Source organism: Chiloscyllium plagiosum, chromosome 35 (assembly GCF_004010195.1).
Source record: "Chiloscyllium plagiosum isolate BGI_BamShark_2017 chromosome 35, ASM401019v2, whole genome shotgun sequence".
NCBI classification, from domain to species: Eukaryota; Metazoa; Chordata; class Chondrichthyes; order Orectolobiformes; family Hemiscylliidae; genus Chiloscyllium; species Chiloscyllium plagiosum.
Window position 1 is genome coordinate 5,321,035 of NC_057744.1, and position 26,830 is coordinate 5,347,864.

At 43.2% G+C, this 26,830-nt stretch overlaps 1 protein-coding gene across 7 annotated transcripts in view; it reads left to right on the forward strand.

Moving 5' to 3' along the window:
- The window catches only part of zbtb16a (zinc finger and BTB domain containing 16a), a 270,130-nt gene that overhangs the window by 227,836 nt on the left and 15,464 nt on the right, over positions 1 to 26,830 (forward strand). For all 7 annotated transcript variants that reach the window (XM_043676536.1, XM_043676535.1, XM_043676533.1 and 4 more), the window contains exons 5-6: positions 6,972 to 7,142; positions 25,757 to 25,924. In XM_043676536.1, coding sequence (XP_043532471.1) covers positions 6,972 to 7,142; positions 25,757 to 25,924 — 339 coding nt within the window. The remainder of the gene's footprint in view (positions 1 to 6,971; positions 7,143 to 25,756; positions 25,925 to 26,830) is intronic.

A 26,830-nucleotide genomic window follows, 5' to 3' on the forward strand; every position in this document is an offset into this window, starting at 1 on the left:
TGTCTGCGTGGGTTTCCTCCGGGTGCTCCGGTTTCCTCCCACAGTCCAAAGATGTGCAGGGTCAGGTGAATTGGCCATACTAAATTGCCCGTAGTGTTAGGTAAGGGGTAAATGTAGGGGTATGGGTGGGTTTCGCTTTGGCGGGTCGGTGTGGACTTGTTGGGCCGAAGGGCCTGTTTCCACACTGTAATCTAATCTAATCTAAACCTGATCAGGTTCTGCGGATTTATCCACCTTTATGCGTTTCTAGACATCCAGCACTTCCTCCTCTGTAATATAGACATTTTTCAAGGTGTCACCATCTATTTCCCTACATTCTATGTCTTCCATCTCTAACCCTAACCCATTTATTCTAATTTCCCAGATACCAGGAGAAAACAATACCAGCAGGTTTAGTGTTGAGGATTGCGTGTTTCTAATATATCTTCTGAATGACTCTGCCAGCTGAGATCCTGCTAGATATGGGGTCGTTGCAGATAGTTTTCAATCCCTGAAGGTTGTTGGCCAGTTTGCCATTGCCAAATAACTCCATCCTGCAGTAGCTTGTATCGCGAGTTAGAGAGTTTGACGCTCCAGCAGGAAATTCTGCCAAAGTAAGATATTCACTGGCATGATGTGACTGGGCTTCCCATGGTGGTAAATGGGATTGCCTTATTTTTGATGTCTGCAGAATCTCAAAACTTGAGCTCCTTATTTCCCCTGGGCCTCTGTGCTGTAACTTTGACACGGAGCTGCAAAATACTCCAGTTGAACAGATCAGTGCTGGGTAAACAGTCTGCCTGTGTCCATTGTGTGATCGTGTAATGGCAAGCACTTTGTGCAGATGACAATCCCTTCCTTGAGGGAACAATAAGCATTTTCCTTGAAACATCGTCTTGCCTGAAATTGCTTTTGCTGAATGTGTACCTTTTGGATAGCTGGTGCCTGATTCAAGTATCAGTACGTTCAAGACAAATTCCTCAAAGGAGCCACATATTCAAAAATCTCTCCCCAGGAGAGAAATTTGTATCATTTATAACCACGGGTGAGGTGCCAGAGACTGGAGGGTGGCTAATGTGCCTTTAGTTAAGAAAGGCTGTAAGGAAAATCCTGGGAACTGTAGACCTGTGATTCTGACAGTAAATGTTGAAAGATGAGTTTTCATAGAATCCCTACAGTGTGGAAACAGGCTATTCAGCCCCATAAGTCCAAACAGAGCCTCTAAAGAATAACCCACCCAGACCCATTCCCCCACCTATTATTCTACATTTACACCTGACTAATGCATGTAACCTATGCATCCCTGAACACTATGGGTGATTCAGCATGGTCATTACATCTAACCTGCACATCTTTGGATTGTGGGAGGAAACCGGAGCACCCGGAGGAAACCTACGCAGTCACGGGGAGAATGTACAAACTCCATACAGACAGTCGCCCGAGGCTGGCATCGAACTTGGGTCCCTGATGCTGTGAGGCAGCAGTGCTAATCACTGAGCCACCGTGCTGCCCACAAATGCATTTGGAGAGGCAAGAACTGATTAGGGATAGAGTCAACATGGACTTGTGCGTGGGAAAACATGTCTCCAAGACTGGTTGAGTTTTTTTGAGGAAGTCATTAAAAAGGTTGATGAGAGCAGAGCAGTAGATGTTGTTTACATGGAGTTTAGTAATGCCTTTGATACGGTTTCACATGGTAGACTAATTAGTAAAGTTAGATCACATGATCCAGGGAGAGCTTGCCAATTGGATATAAAATTGGCTTGACGGTGGGAGACAGAGGATGGTGGTGGAAGGTTATTTTTCAGACTGGAAGCCTTTGACCAGTATTGTTCCACAGGGATTGGTGCTGGGTCCACTTTTATTTGTCAAATGTAAACAATTTTGATGAGAATTTAGGAGACGTGATTACTAAGTTCGTGGATGACACCGAGATTGATGGTACAGTGGACAGTGAAGAATGTTATCTAAGATTACAAAGAAACCTTGATCAATTGGGTCAATGAGCTGTGGAGTGGCAGATGGAGTTTAATTTGGATAAATCTGAGGTATTACATTTTGGTAAAGCAAACAAGGCAGGACTTACACAGTTAATTGTATGGCCTTGGGTAGTGTTGTAGAACAGAGACCTGAGGGTTCAGGAACATAGATCTTTGAAATTTGCATCAAATGTCGACAGAGTGGTTAAGAAGACATGTAGCCTTCATTTCTCAAGACTTTTGAGTACAGGAGTTGGGGTGTCATGTTGAGGTTGTACAAGATGTTGGTGAGGCCTCTTCTGGAGTACTGTGTACAGTTCTAGTTGCCGTGGTGTAGGAAGGTTAGAGCATAGAACACTACAGGCCCTTCAGCCCTCGATGTTGTGCCACCTGAGGATATTATTTAATTGGAGAGGGTTCAGAAAGATTTACCAGCATGTTGCTGGGAATGGAAGGTTTGAGTTATAAAGAGAGGCTGAGACATTTTTCATTGGAGTGTAGGAGGTTGAGGGGTGATAAAATCATGAGGGGCATGGATAAGTTGGATAGCAAGGGATTTTTTCCCTTGGGTGGGAAAGTTCAAAACTAGGTGGCATATTTTTTTAAGTTGAGAGGAGAAACATTTAAAAAGGGCATGAGAGTCAACTTGTTTGTTTTAAACAGAGTGGTTCATCATTAGAATGAACTACCAGGGGAAATAGTGGATGCAGGTACTGTTACAACATTTAAAAGATATTTGGATAAGTACATGAATAGGAAAGGTTTGGAGGGATGTGGGCCAAACGCAGGCAGGTGGAACTAGTTTGGTTTGGGAACATGGTCGGCATGGACTGGTTGGACCGAAGGGCCTCTTTCCATGATGTATCACTCTATCTACCATTCAGTTAGGTAATGACTGATTTGCTTCTCAATACATCTACTCTGACCTGATGAAGGAACAGCAAGCTCAATTATTTTTAACTTTTACCTGACTCCTATCATTGGTAGCTCATTGTGGGGAGAAAGTTTCAGATTCCAACTACATATTTTTGTGGTGAAGTGCTTCCTGGCATCACAACTTCCTGTAGAGTTTTTGATTGGTTTCTAATCAACCTATTCAGAAATATTATTACACACCGCAGGAGCAGGAAGGACTTGAATCCAGGCCTCCTGGCTCAGAGGCAGGGACACCACCACTGCACCACAACCCCACCACCACCCCCTGCTCTGCCATGCCACCCCAGGTTGAATTTAATTTCCTGGTGAATTCCCCCTTGGTACAGACTGTCCCCTCAGAGAAGATAGATTTGTAATTTAATTTTTTTTAAATTTAACCTGTTTTTCTCATCAACCTGTTCAGAGATGAGAGGTGGTAGGACTCTAACCTGGACCTCGTAGTCCAGGGGTAGGGACACTATCACTGTTTCACAAGGGGGGGGGGGGGGGCAAGGAAATGGAATCTATCTCTCTTCTGGAGTCCATTAATCAGTGTAAACATCTCAATTAGATCCTTCACACTCAATGGAACACCGACATAATCTCTGCAAAGTTTAAAAATCACACAATGCCAGGTTATAGTCCAACAGGTTTAATTGGAAGCACTAGCTTTCAGAGCACTGCTCATTCATCAGGTGGTTGTTGAAGGAGCAGCACTCCAAAAGCTAGTGCTTCCAATTAAACCTGTTGGACTATAACCTGGCATTGTGTGATTTTTAACTTTGTACACCCCAGTCCAACACCGGCATCTCCAAATCATAATCTCTGCAACCTGTCCTCCTGGCATCTCCAAATCATAATCTCTGCAACCTGTCCTCCTGAATTAACCCTTTCAAATCTATTGTTAGTGAAATATAGAATGAGAAGAGGTGCAGCATAGAGAGAGAGAGAGAGACTGGAGATTGGAAATTTGAGTGTCTTTAAGACCTTTCTACTTTACAGTTTCACATGAGGCTGTGAAAGCAGTTTGCGCTTCATCAGACACTTGTTGTATGATGACCATGTCTCAACATGAGTGACCTGAAGCATTAAGGCTGGTCACAACTGTGAAACTCCCAGAACTCCAGTGGTTTATTGTGCATCTGCACAGTCAGTCTTGTCACAGCGTTCTCACACTATTTAGTTCATTTCCTGGTATTCTGTTTTCGGATGAGCCTGTGTTCTCACTGCCTTTGAAATGGAAGTGAATTCAGTTACCCCTAAAGTGTATCATTTTGTCAACAAACTGCCAAATCAGTGACACAGTGGAATATGTTTTGGGGGAAATATAAGGCCTTATATGGTCACAATAAGGGCACTTTCGTATCACTGGACTAAAAAGGAAATATCGACTAGAATTTTCGACACTAACACTTTCTCTAACCTCATTTCTTGATTGCATTTTGAGTTCTGTAAATAATCCTCCTTGCAATTTTTAAAGAAAAGGCTAGCGATAGAAGGATGGCTTTTGTGGTAACTGTGGTAGTGTCTCCACCTCTGAGTCAGGAGGTTCAGGTTCAACTCCACCTGCTCCAGAGATGTGTCATCACATCTCTAAACAGGTTATGGAGTAGGCCAGACCCCTCAAAATATTTCAAGAAGCTAGCCCAGACCCTAACTTTGCTAGTTGTTTTAAGCAGCTGTAACATGGATATTCCAGGACAGAATCAACTGGTCAAACCACTTAGTTTTAAACAAAACAGAACTTATTTGCAAGATTACTGAATGAAACACAAAGAACAGAAAACCGAATACCAAATAACTTATCCTATCCGGAAATCCAACAGATTGTCCCACTTAATGACAAATACTTGCAACAATCCCCATAAACACCCCTTGGCATAAAAGGTAAAATCAAACACAGGGTCTTACAGGAGAGAAGGCAGAGAGCGGGTACAGCCTGGACCTGATTCTGTGGGTCCAGCGGCCTTTCTTCCCACTACTGCTTAAAAAAAACCCAAACCAGTGAAAAGCCATGCTGGGGAGAACTGGCCACACCTCTTTCAGTGTACAAGTTTTTTTTTCAACTTGGCAGTATCTGTTAGCTATTATCAAATTGGCACCAAAACCCTTCAAACCCCAGATTTTCAGAGTCTGTGTCACTTACGACCTGGAAAAGAAAGTGAAGGACTGCATAACTGGGCATCACAGTGGTGCAATGGTTAGCACTGCTGCCTCACAGCGCCAGGGATCCGGGTTCGATTCTTGCTTCAGATGACTGTCTTGTGACCCGTGTCTGCATGGGTTTCCTCAGGGTGCTCTGGTTTCCTCCTACAATCCACAGGTGTGCAGGTTAGGTGAATTGGCCATGCTAAATAGTGTTTAGGTGCCTATAGTATTAGGTGCATTAGTCAGGGGTAAATCGGGAGATGGGTCTGGGTGGGTTACTGTTTGGAGGGTTGGTGTGGACTTGTTGGGCTGAAGGGCCTGTTTCCATCCAGTAGGATATCTAATCTAATAACCTTGTTAAATGAGCAGCTTCATCACAAGGTTAGTTACAATATTTTTCGAGACAGAGAACAGGATATGATAAAGATTTGCTAAATTGAAATCAAAACACAGGTTATGGATGTCAGCAAAGAGTGAACTAGTGGGACTCTTTACTTCAGCAAAGAGAATACTTAAGGTTGACCTGGCAGAGGCCTTTGAGTTTATAAATTCAGAGGAGACCTCATTGTCTTGAGACTGGTTAATGCAGGACTTGTCTGAATTTCTTCTTGCAAAAGCAAATTCAGAGGATAAAGGTAGACAAACCAATGATGGATAAAGAAATATAAAGATATGTTAAGCGGATGGATAAAGGATTATGTGGAACCTTGATACTGACCCACTCCTGTTGGGGCAATTGGCCTGTTCCTACAAGGTAATTCTAGATATTTTCCAATTAGCCTGCACAGAGAATTTTTATGCATCACTACTGCAGGTGGGACTTGAACTTGTACTCCTAGCTCAGAGGACACTGGACGGTCATCCATCTATCGATTTTCATATGTTTAAAAAGAACAATTTTGAAAAATGATATAGCAGGCTATTCCAGCTTCTCTATTTTGTAAAATAAATATTTCCTGTAACCCTCCCAGACCCAGAGTGCAATGTCAGAATACAATTTGGAGGACCCTAAAATCACCATTCCTCCTGACTATAAGACGACAGACTACAGATTAACTGGATATCCATGGCAGCAGAACCTACCACAGTTGTCAGAGAATACAAACAATCAATAGCTAGTGATCAAAAAGTGGCATTACCAGTTAGTATTCACATAGAATCGATCTCAGGGAGCTTATGAGGCACATTGGTAATGCCACTTTTTGATCACTAGCTATTGATTGTTTGTATTCTCTGACAACTGTGGTAGGTTCTGCTGCCATGGATATCCAGTTAATCTGTAGTCTGTCGTCTTATAGTCAGGAGGAATGGTGATTTTAGGGTCCTCCAAATTGTATTCTGACATTGCACTCTGGGTCTGGGAGGGTTACAGGAAATATTTATTTTACAAAATAGAGAAGCTAGAATAGCCTGCGATATCATTTTTCAAAATTCCTTTTTTTTTTAATCACATAAAATCGACAGAAGGGTGATCATCCAGATAATTCTGTTAACTCTGACCATTTTCCAAAGAGTTTTGCCTGTGTGTTTGTCAAGAGGCTGAATCTCCTCTCTCTGAAGGTGACTATTATTTTCGATTGTTGTTAATGCAAGAAGTGTGTTTAACACACAGAATCTTCAAAGTCTAGTCATTGTGTCTAAAACTGTTTAGAACATCCTGTGAAGGCTACCATATAAATTCAAGTCCTTTCCTTCACTGCTCAGTGATATAAATTAAACCATCAGACAGAACTTTCCGCAGCACGTTTAACAGGTAACTATAGATAAATTGAACATGTTCCCCAAAACAATGGGAATGCTAAAGGAGAGATGTTGTTTGGAGAGAGCAGGTTTAGGAAATTGGTGATTGGTAAGCCTATCAATTCTTAAACTTGCTTACCAGTTGTGAACATTAGCAATGGTAATTCATTGTTATTTAACCAACGCCTCTTTTTTTCTGTTGTTGGACAGGTACTGACATGGCTGTCTTCTGCCTGCTCTGTGGGAAACGGTTCCAGACACAGATAGCCTTGCAGCAGCACATGGAGGTGCACGCTGGAGTCCGCACTTACATCTGCAGTGAATGTGACCGAACGTTCCCAAGCCACACAGCACTGAAACGCCATCTCAGGTCCCACACAGGTATGGAGCACCAACCCATGGCTCATGCTTTGCCTTCTCTCTTACAGGGATGGAGTAAGACACTGACTCTTGCCCCCCCCCTCTCCAGGTAAATGCTCAAGGGTCAGGGTTAAGACAAACAAGGCACTGGCAAGGCAGAGAAGAGGAAAGTACGGTCACTTAGGGTCATAGAGATGTACAGCATGGAAACAGACCCTTCGGTCCAACCTGTCCATGCCGACCAGATATCCCAACCCAATCTAGTTCCACCTGCCAGCACCTGGCCCATATCCCTCCAAATCCTTCCTATTCATACACCCATCCAAAGGCCTCTTAAATGTTGCAATTGTACCAGCCTCCACCACTTCCTCTGGTAGCTCATTCCATACACGCACTATCCTCTGTGTGAAAACGTTGCCCTGTAGGTCTCTTTTATATCTTTCCCCTCTCACCCTAAACCTATGCCCTCTAGTTCTGGACTCCCCAAACCCAAGGAAAAGACTTTGCCTATTTACCCTATCCATGCCCCTCATAATCTTGTAAACCTCTATAAGGTCGTCCCTCAGCCTCCGACGCTCCAGGGAAAACAGCCCCAGCCAGTTCAGCCCCTCCCTAGAGCTCAAATCATCTTGTAAATCTTTGCTGAACCCTTTCAAGTTCGCAACATCTTTCCGATAGGAAGGAGACCAGAATTGCATGCAATATTCCAACAGTGGGCTAACTAATGTCCTGTACAGATGCAACATGACCTCCCAACTCCTGTACTCAATATTCTGACCAATAAAGGAAACCATACCATACCACCTTCACTATCTTGTCTACCTGCAACTCCACTTTCAAGGAGCTATGAACTTGTACTCCAAGGTCTCTTTGTTCAGCAACACTCCCTAGGACCTTACCATTAAGTGTATACTTGAATACTAAGTTGCCTAAAATATGCACCTTGAGATAAATGTGTGAAAGATGAAGTGAAACATTCTAAAGAGAGCTAGCCTGGAAGAAAAAGCTTAAGAGAGTTTTTGAAGACTGGCTTACTAAGTTTATCCAAAAAACTTCACGTGTACTTTTGCTTGAAATTTAAATTCTAAAGAAAAAAGCTCATTTCTCTAAAGGTGCATCCCCTCTTATCTTCAACAATAAGTCTCATATTTCCAGTTTCTTTCCACATACACTGCTTCTCCTATCTAGTATTCCCAACACTTTCTGTTTTCATTTCAGATTTCAACATGTGTGCAGTATTTTGCTGTTTTTCTTGTTACTCTTGTCAGGTCTGGATCACTGAGCATTGCTATTGCCTCTAGAGTCAGATGGTTCAGTGTCAAGGATGTTTCTGTGCGGGCATAGGACATTCTGAGGGGGACAGTCAGCAGCCAGAGGTTGCGGTCTGTATTGGTGCTAATGACATCGGCAGCAATAGAGATGAGGTCCTACTAGCGGAATTTAGGAAGTTGAAAACAGGTCCTCCAGGATTATAATCTCAGGATTACTCCCCATGCAATGTGCTAGTGAGCCAGAAATAGGAAGATAGTACAGTTGAACAAATAATTAAGCTGCTGCTGTAGGAGGGATGGATTCAGATATCTAGGTCTTTGGGACTTTCAAGAAAGAGATGGAGAGCGCTCTTAAAGATAGTGGAATCAAGGGTTATGGAGATGAGGCAGGAACAGGATACTAATTTTGGATGATCAGCCATGACCATAATGAATGGTGGTGCTGGCTTGAAGGGCCGAATGGCCTACTCCTTCACCTATTGTTTGTTGTCTATCACTTCCAGGGTAAGCGGGACCTGTACAAAAAGGACCTAAAATGGAGGGGCACCAATATCCTGGCAAGAAGGTTTCTTAGTGTCACTTGGGAGGATTTAAACTAGTGTGGCGGTGGTTTGGGAACCAAAGTAGTTGGTCAGCAAGTGAAGTGCTAATTTGAAGAGAAGCAAGGAGAGGAGTTAAATCAAGTAAGTCAAGGAGGAAGTATAGGCAGGTCCAGTTTAATGAACATCTAATGGTCTGAAGAGTATTTATTTTAATGCAAGGCAGATTATCTTAGAGATTGGATTAGTGCTTGGGACTCCAATGTAGTAGCCATTACAGAAACTTGATTGAAGGAAGGGCAGGACTGACAACTCAATTTTCTAAGGTTTAGATATTTCAGACAAAATGGAAAGGGATGGGGAATTTTCATTGCTGATTAAGGAGAATGTCACAGATGTCTTGGAGGGCGCATCCAGTGAGACCGTATGGATAGAACATAGTGATTGCACCTTTCTTATTCCAATGATGGGCTGATAGTTTAGACTTCAATAGCTATGGGAATTAGAGGAACAGATATATAAGCAGGGTCGTGGTAGTGAGTGATTTTAATTGCCTCAGTATTCACTGGGATTTCCTTAGTGCCCAGGGTCCAACTGGGTTCGAATTTGTTAGGCGCATCCAGATGGATTCTTGAAACAATATGTAGATAGTCCTTCTGGAATAGGGGCAGTATTAGATCACATAGTGGCGAATGAGCCAGGCCAGGTGATTGAAGTTTCAGTGGGGGAGTATTTTGGGAACAGTGATCATAATTGCACAAGTTTTAGAATAGTTACAGAAAAGAATAAGATTGGTCTTGTACTTAGTGCTAAATTGGGGGAAGGCTAATTGTAGCAGTATTAGACAGAAAGTGGAAAAGTTGGATTGAGAGCAGCTGTTTGAAGCTAAGTCCATATCTGACATATGGTGTCTTTCAAAAGCCAGTTAATCAGAGTTCAGGACGAGTATGTTCCTGTGAAGATGAAAGGTAAGGATGGCAAGATTTGGGAAACTTGGATGATGGGAGAAGTTATTTTTTTTTTAAAAAGTCCAAGAACTATGGATGCTGAATGTCAGAAACAAAAACAAATTACTGGAAAAGCTCAGCATCTGTCGAGAGAAAACAGAGTTAAAGTTTTAGATTAGATTCCCTACAGTGTGGAAACAGGCCCTTCGGCCCAACAAGTCCGCCGAAGCGTAACCCACCCAGGCCCATTCCCCTACATTTACCCCTTCACCTAACACTACAGGCAATTTAGCATGGCCAATTCACCTGACCTGCACGTTTTTGGATTGTGGGAGGAAACCGGAGCACCCGGAGGAAACCCACGGAGAGACAGGGAGAATGTGCAAACTCCACACAGAGAGTCGCCCGGGTTGGGAATTGAACCTGGGTCTCTGGCACTGTGAGGCAGCAGTGCTAACAATTGATTCTTCATGAGTTCTGCAGAAGGGTCATTGGACCTGAAGTATTAACTCTGCTTTCTTCTCACAAATACTGTGAGAGATGTTCTCGATTTAGTTAAAAAGAAAAAGGAAACAAATGTAAGGTTAAGGAAATAGAAATCAAATAAGGCCCTTGAGTGTAGAGGAAGCACAAAAGAACTTAAAAAAAGAAATTTAAGAGGGTTGAAGAGGCCATGAAGTGTCCTTGGCAAGTAGAATTAAGGAGAATCCCATGGCATTTTATATGTATATTAGGAGCAAGAGGGTAACGAGTGAAAGGGTCGGTCCACTCAATGACAAAATGGGGAAAAATTGTCTTGAGCCAAAGGAAGTGGGTGAGGCTGTTTTAATGTGTATATCATATTGGTGTTCATCAGGGAGAAAGGCATGGATGATGGTAAGTTTAGAGAGAGGTTTGTGGATAGTCAGAGTCTCTTTCTCAGGGTGGAAATGTTAACTACCAGGGGACAAAGATTTATGGTGAGAGGGGGAATGTTTAAAGGTGGTGGTAAGGAAAGTTTTTACACAGATGGAAGTAGGTACCTGGAATGTACTGCCAGGGTAGGTGGTAGAAGCAGATATGGTAGCAATGTTTGTGACATTCAGACACATGTACAGGCGGGGAATAGATGGATACTGTGCATGTGCAGGAGATGAGGTCAGTTTAGAATAGCATTATGGTTGGCACAGATATGGTAGGCCGAAGGGCCTGTTCTACTCCCACTTTAGCCTGGCACTCATCAGTCCGATACTGAGGGAGAGTTGCAATGTTGGAGACACCACCTTTCAGGTGAGGCGTTAAACCAAGACCACCCCTCAGATGGATCCCTTGGTTTAATTTCAGAAGCGGTGCCTTTTCCTCAGAAAACATGCAAAAACAGATGGTCCGATCATTTATCTGCTTTCTGAATGGAAATTGTTGGCTGTTTATTTGTATATTAAAACAGTGACAATTCTTCAAAAGTTGCTCTTTTAGATATATGCTATATTTAGGACATTATCCAGTGATAAATGAAGGTAAAAGCCACCTGGATTCGTGGTAGTGTCTGTGTTTGTTTAACAAGAATCTTCGACCAAGAGCCTAATCAACATTAAAAAGCTTGATTTTTGTTTGGTATTGTGAGATTGTTTTTGTAGAGGAAACAAGTAGCACATAATGGACAGTTGATGGGACACAAGACTTTCTATATTTTAGTACTGTACATGCATAATTATAGGGCTAAAGGCATTCTGCTGCTTAAACTGCTTGGAAACAGTGAAGCAAGCCCCCAACTGAACGCTGAACCAAGTCCCATCTGAAACGCTGATTGCGATTAAAGTGGCAATTAACTCAATAGAAATTTAACGTTTCAGTTAAAATAGAAACAATTAATGCAATCTCAGCTAATTCACACTTAACCCCTGGACAGACCAATTTGTACGGAGCATGATGGAACTTCCATTCCCTGCTTTCCTCTTGATGATCTTCTGTTTGTTTTCTGTGTGGCTCAAGGGGAGAACTCACCACCCCCAATCTTTCCTTTGTGTTCTCTGTCCCTCTCCATCTGTTTACCCATTCCCCTCTCTCTCTGTCGTGACTTCCCCTATCTGTCTCCTCCCGCCATTCCCGGTCTGTCTCCCCACCCCAGTTGATTCACCTCCCCAGGGTGAGGTTTAGCATGTCATTGTCCGGAATGTATGGATAGCTGATGAGCTTGTCCAGTCTGGTTACCTTGTATGCAGCTGGAGACTATTGTTCCACTCTTCATCATTAAACCCCTGACATGTTCACCTTCTGTTTCCGATGCACCCCACATGCCCCCTGCCTACGCTCCTTGAGAACAAGTTCAATGCAGAAATGAAGCAGTCACAGCCAGATCAAATCTTGCAAAAAGGTAGAAATTACAAAGAATGTTACTATCGTACATCAAAATGATGATCAACTGCCTCAAAATCAAAATTAATCCTATTGTCTCTCACTCAAAGGTGTGACTCTCCTGTGTGCAAATTTTCCAACTATTGCTTGCTTCACTTAAACTTTGTTTCTTTCTTGATTATATCTCTCACAGCACACCCATGGTCTGATAGCTCAACTTAACCAGTCCCAAACTTCAACCTCCAAACCGTCTCTGTTGAGCAACTTGACGGTAATTCTTCCTCTTAAATTTCAGTATGTTTTCCAACATACGTCATGTCTGAACAGGATGATGTGTTGGAGAGAACAAGTGGCAACTTTCACATTTAAAATCTCTTTGTATTCAAGATCTTTAAAACTGAGACTGTATTTCCTTTTGTCTTCCCTTCCATTCCAATTTCAAAACCAAACGTTTGGTGCCACTAGACCACTGCCATTTGACTTTGCTCATTGTTTCTTCTACTCCTTTCAATCTCCATTACATGCTGCATCTCTGGCCCTCCCGGTCCTTTTCAAGGATAATGTATTATTCTCTATGTATCTGGCAAAGGAGTTGACACTGTCTGAGAGTTTTAATCTACAAACACTGCATTTACATGTGTGTCCTTGACCTGCTACTTTACAGGAATCATTAACTTCAATGGGATAATTCCTCCATTTAAAATGGTGGGTTTGATCCTTCCCTCTAATTTGACGTTGCATTCCCTCCTTACTGGGTACACAGTATCATGGGCGGCACGGTGGCACAGTGGTTAGCATTGCTGCCTCACAGTGCCAAAGACCCAGGTTTAATTCCCGCCTTGGGCAACTGTGTGTGTGCGCACATTCTCCCAGCGTCTGCGTGGGTTTCCTCCAGGTGCTCCAGTTTCCTCCCACAGTTCAAAAATATGCAAGTTAGGTGAATTGGCCATGCTAACTTGCCCGCAGTGTTAGGTGAAGGGGTAAAATGTAGAGGAATGGGTCTGAGTGGGTTGCTCTTTGGAGGGTCGGTGTGGACTTGTTGGGCCGAAGGGCCTGTTTCCACACTGTTAGGGATCTAATCTTAAAAAAAAATCTATCACCTTGCAAGGGAATTGGAATATTACGCAGAGTGCTTTTGAGAATGAATAAGTTGGATTATTCATGTTGGCTAAAAATTAATTTGTGGCTATGTGAGTCACAATCTCTGGCATAAATGAGTAGAGAATTTGGTTACATCCCAGTGATATAACCTGCTTCATCTGTTTCTTCATCAGAGTCTTACCCATGAGCAGCGACTACTTGAATTTATAGCGTTCTTGTAAAATCTCTCCAGTTTCTCAGGAGGTGTGTTGGCTAGCAAGATTTGTCAAGCAAACCGTGCAAAACAAAGGTTTGCATTCATATAGTGCCTTTCACACACACGCTAATTTCAAAGCAATTTGCAGAGAGTGGTGTACTTTTTGAAGAGTCATCATAGTTGCAAGGTAGGAAACACAGCCATTTTTGCGCAGTAAGATCCCACAAGCAGCGATGTGGTGACTACATTTTCTTGTGTGCGTTATTGATTGAAGGGTTAACTTTGTTCAGGACAGCAGACAAAACTCCCCTGCTCTTCTTTCAGATAGTGTACATCCATCTGAGAGGGTGGGAAAGACCTCCAGTTTTCTAAATTGAAAGTTAACACCTTCACCAGTGCTACACTGGACTGTCCTCCCTGATCGTTGGTCTCCATTGCTGCCGTGAGAGTTGGAGACTCAACCGTCTGACGTTGAGACAGACATGGTACTAACTACCCCAAGGCTGTCACAACAGATATTAGGACAAATTTGACCAAAGTCTCGGTCAAAGAGAAATGTTTAAAAGAGCAGTGAAAGGCATAGTGAGGTGGAAGGAATCTCAAGGGCGTGTCAAAGCAATGGAACGTATGGCATCAATGATGGAGCAATGAAATTCAGGGATGATCAACAGGTTAGAGTCGGGGGAACCCAGGCATTGTGGGGGATAATGATGACAGTGTCACTTCACTAAAAAGCAAACCAATTCCCTCCAGTGAAGTTACTGTCTTAAAAATAGTTGAGCACCACTTAAAAACTCAGTTGCCCTTCAGGAATTGTAAATACCTCATTCTCCAGTGAAGTAATGAAATTTTATTGAACATTTTGTCCATTTTCTTTTCAACACTGCAATTACAGCAGACGAGCAGCTGCACAGTGAGAGGCCCTCTCAAAAACCATCAGCGCGGAACAAAAGACTGTGCTTTTCTTTTAAATTTGCTCTCATGCTGTTTTCTTAAACTTTGCCTCCATCAAAGGCAGCTTTAGTTTAGTGCTGTGGTTGCTTCGCCATAGTCCCATGAAAAGCTGTGGAAATTCTGAGATTCCAGTTGCAGGATTCTGCTTTCTCTTTGACTGTCAGTGTGAAAGCTTTCCGGCTCCATTCCTGTAGGACTCTGCAATCAGCACACATTTGATGCTCCCTTGTGATTCCCTCCCCAAACATTTCCACCTCACCATGTCTTTGAGTCACTATGATGACTCTTCAAAAAGTACACCACTCTCTGCAAAGTGCTTTGAAATGTGAAAGGCACTATATAAACGCAAACCTTTGTTTTACACTGTATGCTTGACACGTTAGGCCTGGTGAGGTGTTGTGAGACACAGCCACAGGGGGAGCTGAATTTGTGGGTCCTGGTTTCTCCAACTGTGAAAATGAACAGAGAACTCACTACTCCAATATAAGGGCTGTCCTCAGCTGCAATATGCTGCAATAATTTGAAGAATTGTGAATGGGGATCAGTTGCCCCTGGCATCATCATAGAATCCCTGCAGTGTGGAAACAGGCCCTTTGGCCCAACAAGTGCACATCGACTGTCTGAAGAATATCTTACCCAAACCTATTCCCCTACCCTATTATTCTACATTCACCCCTGACTAACGCACCTAACCTACACATCCCTGGGCCTTTATAGGCAATTTAGCATTGCCAATTCACCTAACCTGCACATCTTTGGACAGAGGGAGGAAACTAGAGCACCCAGAGGAAACCAATGCAGACATGGGGAGAATGTGTAAACTCCACACAGTCAGTCATAGCGATGTACAGCATGGAAACAGACCCTTCGGTCCAACCCGTCCATGCCGACCAGATATCCCAACCCAATCTAGTCCCACCTGCTAGCATCCGGCCCATATCCCTCCAAACCCTTTCTATTCATATACCCATCCAAATGCCTCCTCAATGTTGCGATTGTACCAGCCTCCACCACATCCTCTGGCAGCTCATTCCATACACATACCACCCTCTGTGTGAAAACGTTGCCCTTTATGTCTCTTTTATACCTTTCCCCTCTCACCCTAAACCACCATAGGCCAGAATCGAACCCGGGTCCCTGGCGCTGTGAGGCAGCAGTGCTAACCACTGTGCCACTGTGCTGCCTTGCTAAACTATTAACTGCACCCACTCCAACTGCATCTTCATCTCTGCGGATCTTTTTGGTTTCCAAAAGAATTAACTTTACTTTGAATTTGGCATCCCCTCCTTTCCCAGTGCCCACTTCCTGTCTGCCAGCCTCAGCTTTTCAGCAGATAAGCAGGAGGCTGGAAGAACACAGCAAGCCAGGCAGCATCAGGAGGTGGAGAAGTCGATGTTTCAGATGTAACCTTTCTTCAGCTTCTCGGAGCTGCTTCAATTTAGTCCACCATTTTACCTTTGGTTTTATTTTCTTCATAATCAAAGTTACAGGGGAAAGATATGAAAGAGACCTAAGGGGAAACTTTTTCACACAGAGGGTGGTGCCAAATGAGCCTCCAGAGGAAGTGGTGGAGGCTGGTACAATTGCAACATTTAAAAGGCATTTGGATGGGTATATGAATAGAAAGGGTTTGGAGGGATATGGGCCAGGTGCTGGCAGGTGGGACTAGATTGGGTTGGGATATCTGGTTGGCATGGACGGGTTGGACCGAAGGGTCTGTTTCCATGCTGTAAACTTATGACTCTACACAAAATCCCAGTATTTCCCATCAGCTCAGTGGACATGGCAAGAATGTTTGTTTCTGTTTTGCTAATGTTTTTGGATGTGGGCACTACTGATTGGGGAAGCATTTATTGCCCATCCGGAGTTGCCTGTTGAGAAGATGGGGGTGAGCTGCTGCAATGGGTGGGCTGTCTGATGACCCACGACAATGTGAGGGAGGGAGTTCTAGGATTTTGACCCAGTGACAGAACAGTGATATCTTTCCAAGTTAGGATGGCGGATGACACTAGTTTCTGAGGTGCATGATTCTGCCTGCCCCTATTTTAAATATAACATGTCCCTGCAACATTTCATATGGAATTCTTGATTAATATTGAGCATTGAATTAGATCCATGTCGTTGCCAGCATCCTATAAATTTGACATGCTTTAAATATCAAAGCAACACCCAAAGTCCAATTTATTGCACTAGGAGTTTTGATTTTTTTCCCTGTGGAGAATGTAAATGGATTGGTATTTCCAAACACATTTTTTGATGATTGCTTTGTATGTAAACAAATGAAATATTAGGGCTCTTGTAGTGCAGTGTCATTGACAGATGTAGCTGATAGTTCAAATCCTGCCTGCTCTAGAGGTATGTCACAGCACATTTGAGCAGTTTGATTAAGAATATTAAAAATGAAGTATTACATAATTTGAGAACTTGAGCAGTGAAAGCTGCAGGCAGGAACTGACCCACAGTAAAATGGGATCAGTCTCTCCACTATGTTCTGGAGGTTTACTCACATGTGCATTTTCTCTTCTGGTTCTGAAACTCAAAATCTTGCATTTAAACTCAAAATGCTACAGCTTCATTGGGAAAGATTATGAGATATTGGTAATGCCACTGACCCAGTAATCCAAGCTAATTCTCCTGATTTGGGTTCAAATCCTATCACAGTCCTTGGAACTTTGTCCTGTCCAAACTTACCCTAACTCTGCCTTGATAATTTGCGAAATGCTTATCTCTGCCTTTATTTGCTCTCTAAATTTGCTGAATCAAATGGTCTCCCATCCTGAATTTGTGTGTCCACTCTGCTGCCCTGCACCTTAAATCACAGCAAGTCCCATGCGCTCCTTATCCCAGTGCTTGCTGACCTATTGGTTGCTGACTAAGTAATACTTCATTTTGAAGGCTTTGCCTTGTTTTCAGATTCCCTCCCTCACCCTTCCTAATTGTAATCCGCTCCATCCCACAGCCCTCGCCTCGATGTGCTCCCTAAATCCTGGCCTTCGCACATCACTTGATTTTGATCACTTCTCCACTGGAGTTTGAACCTTCCTCCTACATTCTGGTAGTCCCTTATTAAGTCCGTCTAATACTCATGCTCACGCATGCTCTCAGTCTCTCTTGCTCTGTCTTGCTCACCAATGTGCCCCCTCTATTTAAGACACAGTCAGAAGTCACACAACACCAGGTTATAGTCCACCAGGTTTATTTGAAATCACAAGCTTTCGGAGCACTGCCCTTCATCAGATGAAGTCAGCTGGTAACTTCTGACTTTGCCCACCCCAGTCCAACATCGGCACTTCCCCATCATTTAAGGCACACTACTTAAAAGCAGCCTGCCAATTGGATTTATGATGGTAATCTTATATTTGTGACTGCTGGCTCTGCTCTCCCCTATACATGGCAATGGCTTCTCTCTGTCTATCCAACAAGCTCCTTTGCAATCTTCAAGACCTTTATAAAATCTTCTCTTCATAGATATAAAAGCTATTGTCTACTGGTCTTCCTGAATTTCACAACCTCGCAGTTAAATTGGTTTCGTTCAGAAGGACAGTTGAGAAACTTTAAAATACTACAAAATTTTAAAGAGCAGAGGGGTTTACTAGAATAATGGGAGTTGGAGAGTCTGAAGAAGTTGGGGTTGTTCTCTTTACAACCTGGGAAGTTTAATTGATGTGTTAAAAATTTTGAGGGAGTTTTTAATAAACTTAATAAGGGGCCATCTTCTGTACTGAGCTTGGGGATTAATAACCAGCAGGCACTGATTTATTGGGAGATTCGTGATCTGGGAAAGCAGAATCAATTATGATTTTCAAAATGGGATATTTGAGTATGAGGGAAACAAATTGTGTGGATTTGTTCTCCTGGGATCAAGACAGGAGAATGGGAATAATTGGATAACACTGTCAAGGAGCTACTGTAGGTACAATGGTCTCACCATTCCATAAGTTGGGAGTCCAAACACACCATGATACTTAATTCACAGTTTTAGTTTTCAAGGGGCGACACGGTGGCTCAGTGGTTAGCACTGCTGCCTCTCAGCAGCAGGGACCCGTGTTCGATTCCACCTTGGGTGACTGTCTGTGTGGAATTTGCACGTTCTCCCCATGTCTGTGTGGGTTTCCTCCCACAGTCCAAAGATGTGCAGGTCAGGTGAATTGGTCATGCTAAATTGGCCTTAGAGTTAGGTGCATTAGTTAGGGGGAATGGGTCTGGGTGGGTTACTCTTCGGAGGGTCGGTGTGGACTAGTTGGGCTGAAGGGCCTGTTTCCACACTGTAGGGAGTCTAATCTAATTTAATCTAAATTTCTTGCTGGAACTGGCAGTCAGATTCTAGCCAACTGCGTCTGAAGACTCTGAGATATTGGCTGACGATGGCACTTGTCACGTGAGCATCAGAACATGTTAGGGAGAGAGTTCGGAGTGGTTACCAGAAGGTACTGACTGTATCCAAGTATGAGAAGCAACATTTGACAACACACAGCAGCTTGCTTAAAAGAAAGAAAACTTGTGTTTTTTGGTGCCTGAGAATACTCTAAAGAGCTTCGCAGTTAGTTGTCAGGAAGGAAGTACTGTTTGTGCACAAGGTTCCACAAGCAGCCTTGAGATAGTGATCGAATAATCATAGAATCTTGCATTATTAATGGAATATCAAATATTGACCAGGGCCGTGGGGATAATTCCCGTGCTGTTTTTCAAAATAGTGCCATGCAATTTATTAAAAATCACTCATCTGAGATGATGACCTCTGAATTAGAAGGTTAGTCAGCCTCAGTTATTGGGGGTGTGTAGTTCAGGGCAGTGCTGAGAGGGTGCAGCATTGCTAGATGTGCCAGGTAAAACTTGGGGTATCAAAGATCCTTCTACACACTTTTGAAGAACAGCAGGGCAGTACTCACTAGTAGCCCGATCAGTTTCTCTGGGAACTTCACAGAGATTTAATGTCTCAAAAGGAACTTACTGTGTTCAGAAGAAATCTGAAAAATAAATAGAAAATGGTCCAACAGCATCAGCAGACAGGGAGAGAATCTAGGTTGATGTTTTTGGTTAATGTCTGTGTTCGTTCGAGCAGTTCAGTTCCACTGTTCTGTATTTCTACTGAACATTTAGGTTGTGGTGCTCGCAAATAGGCTACCATGTTTCCTTATGTTCAACAGTGACTGCATTGGATGTCAAACTCTTTGGGACATGCTGGATACTATACAAATGCATAATCTGCATTTCTTTAAAACTTGCAGCAAATGATATGGCCTTCCATACTATGGAGGTCTTACTAAAATTATGCGGGGCTTTTATGCAACCTCCTCTTAGAGTACTTTTTTCAGTTTTGATCTCTATATTTGAGGAAGAATGTATCTTCTTTGGAGGCAGTACAATAAATCCTCACTGTAATGGATTTTTCTGTGTTGAGGGGCAGAAAGATTTGTATCTTCACTTCCTGGATTTGTGACAAGTGAGCGTTGATTTCATTGAAAGATAGAGAATTATGAAGTGATTTAACTGAGCAGAGGCAGAGACTTCCCTGGCCGGGGAAACTGGAACATGGGGCACATTCCTGGGGTAAGGGGGATGTCACTGGGCTGAGATGAGCAGAAATGTCTGCACTTTGTGGTTTGAGTGTTTTTGGAATGCTGTGCCTCAGGAGGGTGGACGTCCCAATGTTGGATATAGTTAAGGTCGAGAGATTTTTGTTGTCACGGGAAGGATATCAAGAGTGGGCAGGAAAGTGGATGTGAGGCCAAAGATGAGCATTGACAAAATGGTCTACTGCTGCTCTCCTCTCTGGAGGCACAGGACCAATGATGGGGCGATTTTAAATCGATGGATTTGAGACCAGAATTGCAGAGATCTCCAAGGCTGTCGGGACCTTTGTGGGTACAATAATGAGGAGCTGAGGCCACAGAAGGATATGAAACTATAAAGCAAATTTTACAATTCAGGCATTGATGAACTGGGAGCCAGTGTAAAGGCATTGATGAACTGGGAGCCAGTGTATAGCATAGAGAAATACACCCCAATTTTAGAAAAATTAGGATTCCTTGTCACAGTTGAGATAAACAAAGGTAACTAGTTTGTGCCCCTTTTTGGATATCAGTCGAATGTTAGTTTATATTGAAAAATGCTGGTTAAACAGTGGCAGCAAGGAAGAGACTTTGTAATTTCCAACAGCTCAGACTTGGATTTGAAATCTTCCTGTGTTTTTATGTTGCTGTTTGCCAGTCACTGCTGGCAGGCTGTATTTGGTTGTGCAGACCAGCCAAGAGCCCTGGGCAGTGACGGATCTTTGATGCTGCTTATCACACACAATAAAACTTCCTCTCACCCAGCACCATGTGTCACTGCTTGTTGGTCATCACTGCAGCCCTAGTGACAGCTGTTGCAGGTAATACACTGCTCAGGGCACAGGTGCAGACCTCTGGGCAGTCGAAGGGGGGATCGGAATTGTTCACTTGGCTACACACTTCATGTCGGGCTCATTGAGCAGGAGTTTGACATAATCAACATGCTAAAGGCTGACTATTGCCTGGCAACAACTTGTGCAGTGACTGCTACTTATTTCACAGAGGATGTTCTTCATTGTAGCTGCTTTCCCAAATATTGGGAGAGGCAAAGCCATAATCATATTATTGTGCACTTAACATTTGCAGCTTTTCTTTACAAAATTAAAATCTTTCATTGCCCAAATTCTCTGCTGTTTCCGTTTACAGGGAAACCTAATCTCGATCAATTTCACACAATAGCAGTCAACCTTGTCCCTCTGCAGTCGCAGAATGGAGCTGGAATCCTCGCGTATCCCTGTTTACAGACATCCATTGAAAAGGGAGAACTATTCCAGATGGTACAGGGAAGAAACTTTTTTTCAAAATAAAACTCCATTTAAAAGTTATGATCATGTGCTGAAATGACAGGCTTATGAAGCACAGTCACCATACAGACAGAGCTCACAGCCAGCTCTCCCATGTGGGATCTCATGCAAGGCAAACAAAATAAGTCACTAATTCATACCATCATTAAATGATTGAGCACTGGAAGAGACCATTCAACCCATCATTCCTTTACTGGCACATTAACCCTAGTCTCCTGCCCTTTCTCCTCAGCTCTACCTTATACTTAGCCAGTTCTCTTTGAAAGATTTTGACTCCGTTTTATAACTCCCTTTTGGGCAGTGCATTGCAAGTAACAACAATGTGAATGTTTAAAACAAAATCTGCAGACTTTTCTTTTGCTATTTCCCTAAACCTTTGTCATTTGGTTTCTACTTTTCCACATTGGAAACAATTTTCACTGATGTGGGTGAGCTATGTTTGAAAGTTGATATAAGTTAAAAGTTGCCAAGACTCTGGGATGAGTTCTCTTACTCTTCAGGATTGCTGGGTTTGTTATTTGAGGAGATATGAGGTGCGTCAGTGTAACAATGCAACACTGCATCAATAGTCTGCTGAAGAGTCATCTAGACTTGAAATGTTAGCTTGCCCTCTCTCCGTGAATGCTGCCGTGAAGTTCACTGTGATTTCCAGCATTTTCTTGTTTCACTGCCTGGCCCACATGCTTCTGTTCGGGAATGAAACTCAAAAGTTTCTCCGTATGGGCAAGAGTGGTACAACTCCAATGAAGATGTCACAGAGGAGTCAATGGCCTTGTGGTACTATCACTAGACTGTTAATGCAGAGACCTGGGTAATCTTCTGGGGACCCAGGTTCGAATTCCACCATGGCAGAGTGTGGAATCTAGAATTAAGAGACTAATGATGCCTGTGAATCCATTGTCAATTGTTAGAAAAACCCATCTGGTATACTAATGTCCTTCAGGGAAGGAAAATGCCATCCTTACCTGGTCTGACTGAAACATGACTCCAGATCCACAACAATGTGGTTGACTCTTAACTGCCCTCTGGGCAATTTGGGATGGGCAATAAATGCCGGCTTGGCTAGCGATGCCCTCATCCTGTGAATGAATTTTTAAAAAAACTTGAAAGGGGATTTGCTGCATCATTAGGTATGTATGTGCTGAATTATGCACAACAGGCAGTTTGCCGGAGGAAATAAATTGGAGGAATAAGGGACTGGGATGAATCGGGTTGTTCTCGAGGAGTTGGTGCCCACTGGTTGGTTTTCTCCTGAGCCAGTCAGTCATCCTATTTTCTGTCAATGTGCAGATGAGGCTTGACTGTGATCTAACTGTCAGGAAGTGGCATTTAATCAGATGCCTTTCTCTTTCAAAGAGCTGGCAGAGATGTGATGGCCACTTCCTCCACTGTAAAGTTTTACAGGTGGAACAGAATGAAGTTCACATCGATTACCAAAACAATTAGCTCGGATTTAACTCTGCCAATTGGCACAGGTGTGAGAATGTGATTAGTGAAAATAAACCTTGCAACCTTGGACCTTCCTGAAAATGGTTTTGTTATCTGGGTCAGTTTGCAATGAGTACTGTTTCCACCCCTTCCTAGCACTGACCAGCTTTGAAGTGGATGGAGAGAGAAGGGAAGACATTCAGAAAGAACTGGTGGGATGAATGGGACAGGGGGATCGGCAGTGGTTCAAGGACAATTTATGCAAAGCCATTGATTGACTTCAGTGCAGTGAAGACTGTGGGTTGCTGTTGGTTTAAAAGCCTGAGCTGCTAAGCTTCTATGTTGAAATGTAGGGGATGTTACACAGCCAGCCGCATCCTTGCCATCTGCCCAAACGTAGCGGCTACACAAAAAAGTCTCCGCTTGTTGCATTTCACTGGATTATACTCGCAGGTTGGGGGTTGTGCAATGGTGAATATTCTCTGCTGTGATAAATAGATACATCAACTAGAGGATTAGACATTACTAAGACCAATAATTAGCAAATTAAAGCATCTGATGGCTAGATTTTGTTTGAATGGCCACTGTAAATAGTTCTGGTTCTGTGGCATCATTTCAGATGTTAGCTTTGAAGGAAAGATGCTTTTCTCTTTTAATTTGCCCCTCTCGTCAAGTTTTGAATGGAGTGAGTCTTCTGTTGTGTGTGCACTTCTGCAACTCCTCCCATGATTTGTCTGGCTGACTGAGCCTATCAAAGTGACCCTGGAATAAAACAAACAACTGTGGGTGCTGGAACTCTGAAACAACGCCTGAAATTGCAGGGGAAACTCTCAAGGATGTGAAGAAAGGTCACTGGGCCTGCAATGTTATCTCTGCTTTCTCTCCCCAGATGCTGCCAGACCTGCAGAGTTTCTGCAGCAATTTCTGTTTTCATTTCAAAGTAACACTTGGCTCTGCTAAGCTCCTGTCCCTTTAGCCTCTATGTTTGATGGTGAGGTGGGAATGATTGAGAATGCTAAAACAGAGGTCGTCCAGATTCTTTCCCCCTCCTGGCTTCCATCTGGAGCCTTCTCCGGGGAAACCTGTTTTTGAATGCCAAATAACATGAGGACTTGGGTTAACTGACATCACACCTCATGTCTTATAGTGTACTCAGGGTCACAGTCTGTGCTTGTATGTGAAATGAGGGGACCTATAGGAGAACACTGCAATGGCTCTGGGGTGAAAATAATTAGGATTCAGTTTATTGTCACATGCACTCACATGAATACAATGAAGAGTTTGCAAGTCGCCATTTACTGTGTGATCTTAGATTCCTGGGTGCAAATTCTCAATTACAAAGTTTTAGGGGTAAAGTAAAGAAATAAAAAGTCTAGTAATAAATTAGAAAGAAAGAGATATAAAAGTTCAGAATAACTGTCCTCCCATCTCAGATTGTGCTGAACTTCACCTCAACTGGGAGTCCCAAGAATCTGAGTCCACATCAGGAAATTAAAATTAATCATTTAAAAAAGTATCACCTTGTCCAGCACCTTGTAGGGGACTGTCAGAAAGCAAGTGAAGGACCTGGAAAAGTGTTCAGTTACTGGATCCTGCAACAAAATGCAAGTCGCTGCGCTTTAAAGACTCTTCCGATAGGATACAGAATTTAACTTCAGAGGATCCTCAGCCAGTTCCCCTGGCCAATAGGTACAAGGTTCCTGGTCGAAACCACTAAGAGATGGTGGTGATGATGGAACACGCTGGGTTGAAACCAGTTTGTATGCTGAACTCCTATCGCAACAATCTGTCTGCGACTTCAAATACACCCATTACTTTGGTCTCAAAGTTGTTGGAATTTTCATTTGTTTTTTTTTCAGAGCTCAAGATAAATCTGGAATTTTATGAAACCTAAAAATTTAATTTTTCCTTGATCATCTTTTTTCGTAGGACTTTGCCTAGAAATTGTCTCTTGCTTTGATGTAAACAACAGAAGGCACTGCCCTTCAAAGGGAATCTGTTGTGAGAAATGGCTGAGGGATGCATGGGATGTTTGATGTATAGTATGACACTGCACACTGGCAGATTCAAACTTGCTCTTAACATTTCTGCTGCTTTCTCTTTATTCTCCTTTTTTCTTTCACTGACTTCAATATATGATTGTAACTTTGTTCCTCAACATTTAAATGTGGACATTTTGAAGTGTAGTCACGGTCATGATGTAAGAAACACAGCAGCCAATCATCTCACAATGTGCCAGTGATGATTGGCACAGTGTGCCAGTGACCAGTTCATCAGTTTTTGCAGTGGTGGGGAAGGGCTATTCACCAGGACACCAGGAAAGAAGTCTCCTCCTCCTCTTCAAAACAGAGCCATGGGGTCTTTTATATCGACCGGAGAGAGCAGATGTGTGTCATAACATTCCTTTTTCTGGACCCGAAGCGTTAACTCTGATTTCTCTCCACAGATGCTGCCAGAACCACTGAGCCTTTCCAGCAATTTCTGTTTGTATTCCCTGTCAATGCTTTTCCCTGATTTTATAAGCACACTTGATTCCATCTTTATATCATGTCACTTTTCATTTGGAAGTTAGTCGTATTCTGCTCTGAATTATTTCTAGCCATTTTTAATCGCCCTCTTCAGAGACATGATTACACACCACTGGAGCAGGCAGGACTTGAACCAGGACCTCCTGGACAAGAGGTAGGGACGCTACCACTGCACCACAAGAGCCCTTCTGCGTCATTTCAAATGCGAGTAAATCTTTCTGTTGTGATGGGGTGAGCAAAGTGTGATAATCAGTTCTGCTGAAAGCTCACTGGACTCAACGTTAAATCTGTTTTCCTCTCTCTCTTGTGACTGATGCTGTCAGTGCTGCTGAATTTCTCCAGCAATTTCTGTGTCATATCTCCAGCTTCCTCAGTTCTTTGTTTTCTCTCATGACAGTCGAGGTGTGGTTTTGGTGAGGTTATTAAAGATTGTTCATTACTCGAATGGCCCTGAGCAGTTTTGCTTCTCCTCTGTTCCTAGGTGACCACCCGTACGAGTGCGAATTCTGTGGGAGCTGCTTCCGAGATGAGTGTACTCTGAAGAGTCACAAACGCATTCACACTGGGGAGAAACCCTACGAATGCAACGGATGTGGGAAGAAGTTCAGTCTGAAACACCAGCTGGAGACTCACTACAGAGTTCACACAGGTAAGGCTTGACTATCAGGACCACCCATTGCTCAACGGTAAGCTAGAGGCTTTTAGAAGCCACCTTCTCATGGGATATCATCGCTGGTTGCTTATTGACACTTTATAGAATCCCAACAGTGTGCAAAAAGGCCGTTCAGCCCATCCAGTTTGCATTAACCTTTTGAAGAGCAACCCACCCAGACCTAGCCCATCTCTGTCACCCCTCATTTACTATGCCTAATACTAGAATCATAGAATCCCTGACACTGGGGAAGTATGCCAGGCAGTCCATCATCTCCAAACTAACCCTCCAAACAGCATCCCATCCCGACCCATACCATCCCTGCAATCCCCATGGATAACCCTCCTTGCTCACACATTCCTGGACACCGTGGGCAATTTAGCATGGCCAATGCACATCTTAGGACTGTGGGAGCAAACTAGAGCAACTGGCGCAGACAGTGGGAGAATGTGCAAACACCACACAGCCAGTTGCCTGAGGCGGGGATCAAACCCAGGGCCCCGGCGCTGTGAGGCAACAATGCTAACTATTGAGCCACCGTGCCACCCTTGTTGCTCATCTCTTCTTACTCTCTAACCTAGCTTGCTAGGTTATTTCAGAGGGCAGTTAAGATTGGATTGCTTTACTGTACGTCTGGAGTCATCTCACCTGTAAGCCAGCTCAGGTAGGGATAGCAGAATTCCTTCCGTAACGGGCATTGGTGAACGAGGCAGAGATTAACAAGAGTCAGAGTTATTAATTGAATTCAAATTCCATCAGCTACTGAGTGGGGTGCGGGTGGTGGGCGTTTGGGCATTTGGATTACTGGTCTGATCCTGTGAATTTTCTTTTGGATCACCATCTCCCTTTAAGCTATAGGGTCTATGTTAGTGTGTTTACAATCACAGCTCATCCTGTTCAGTG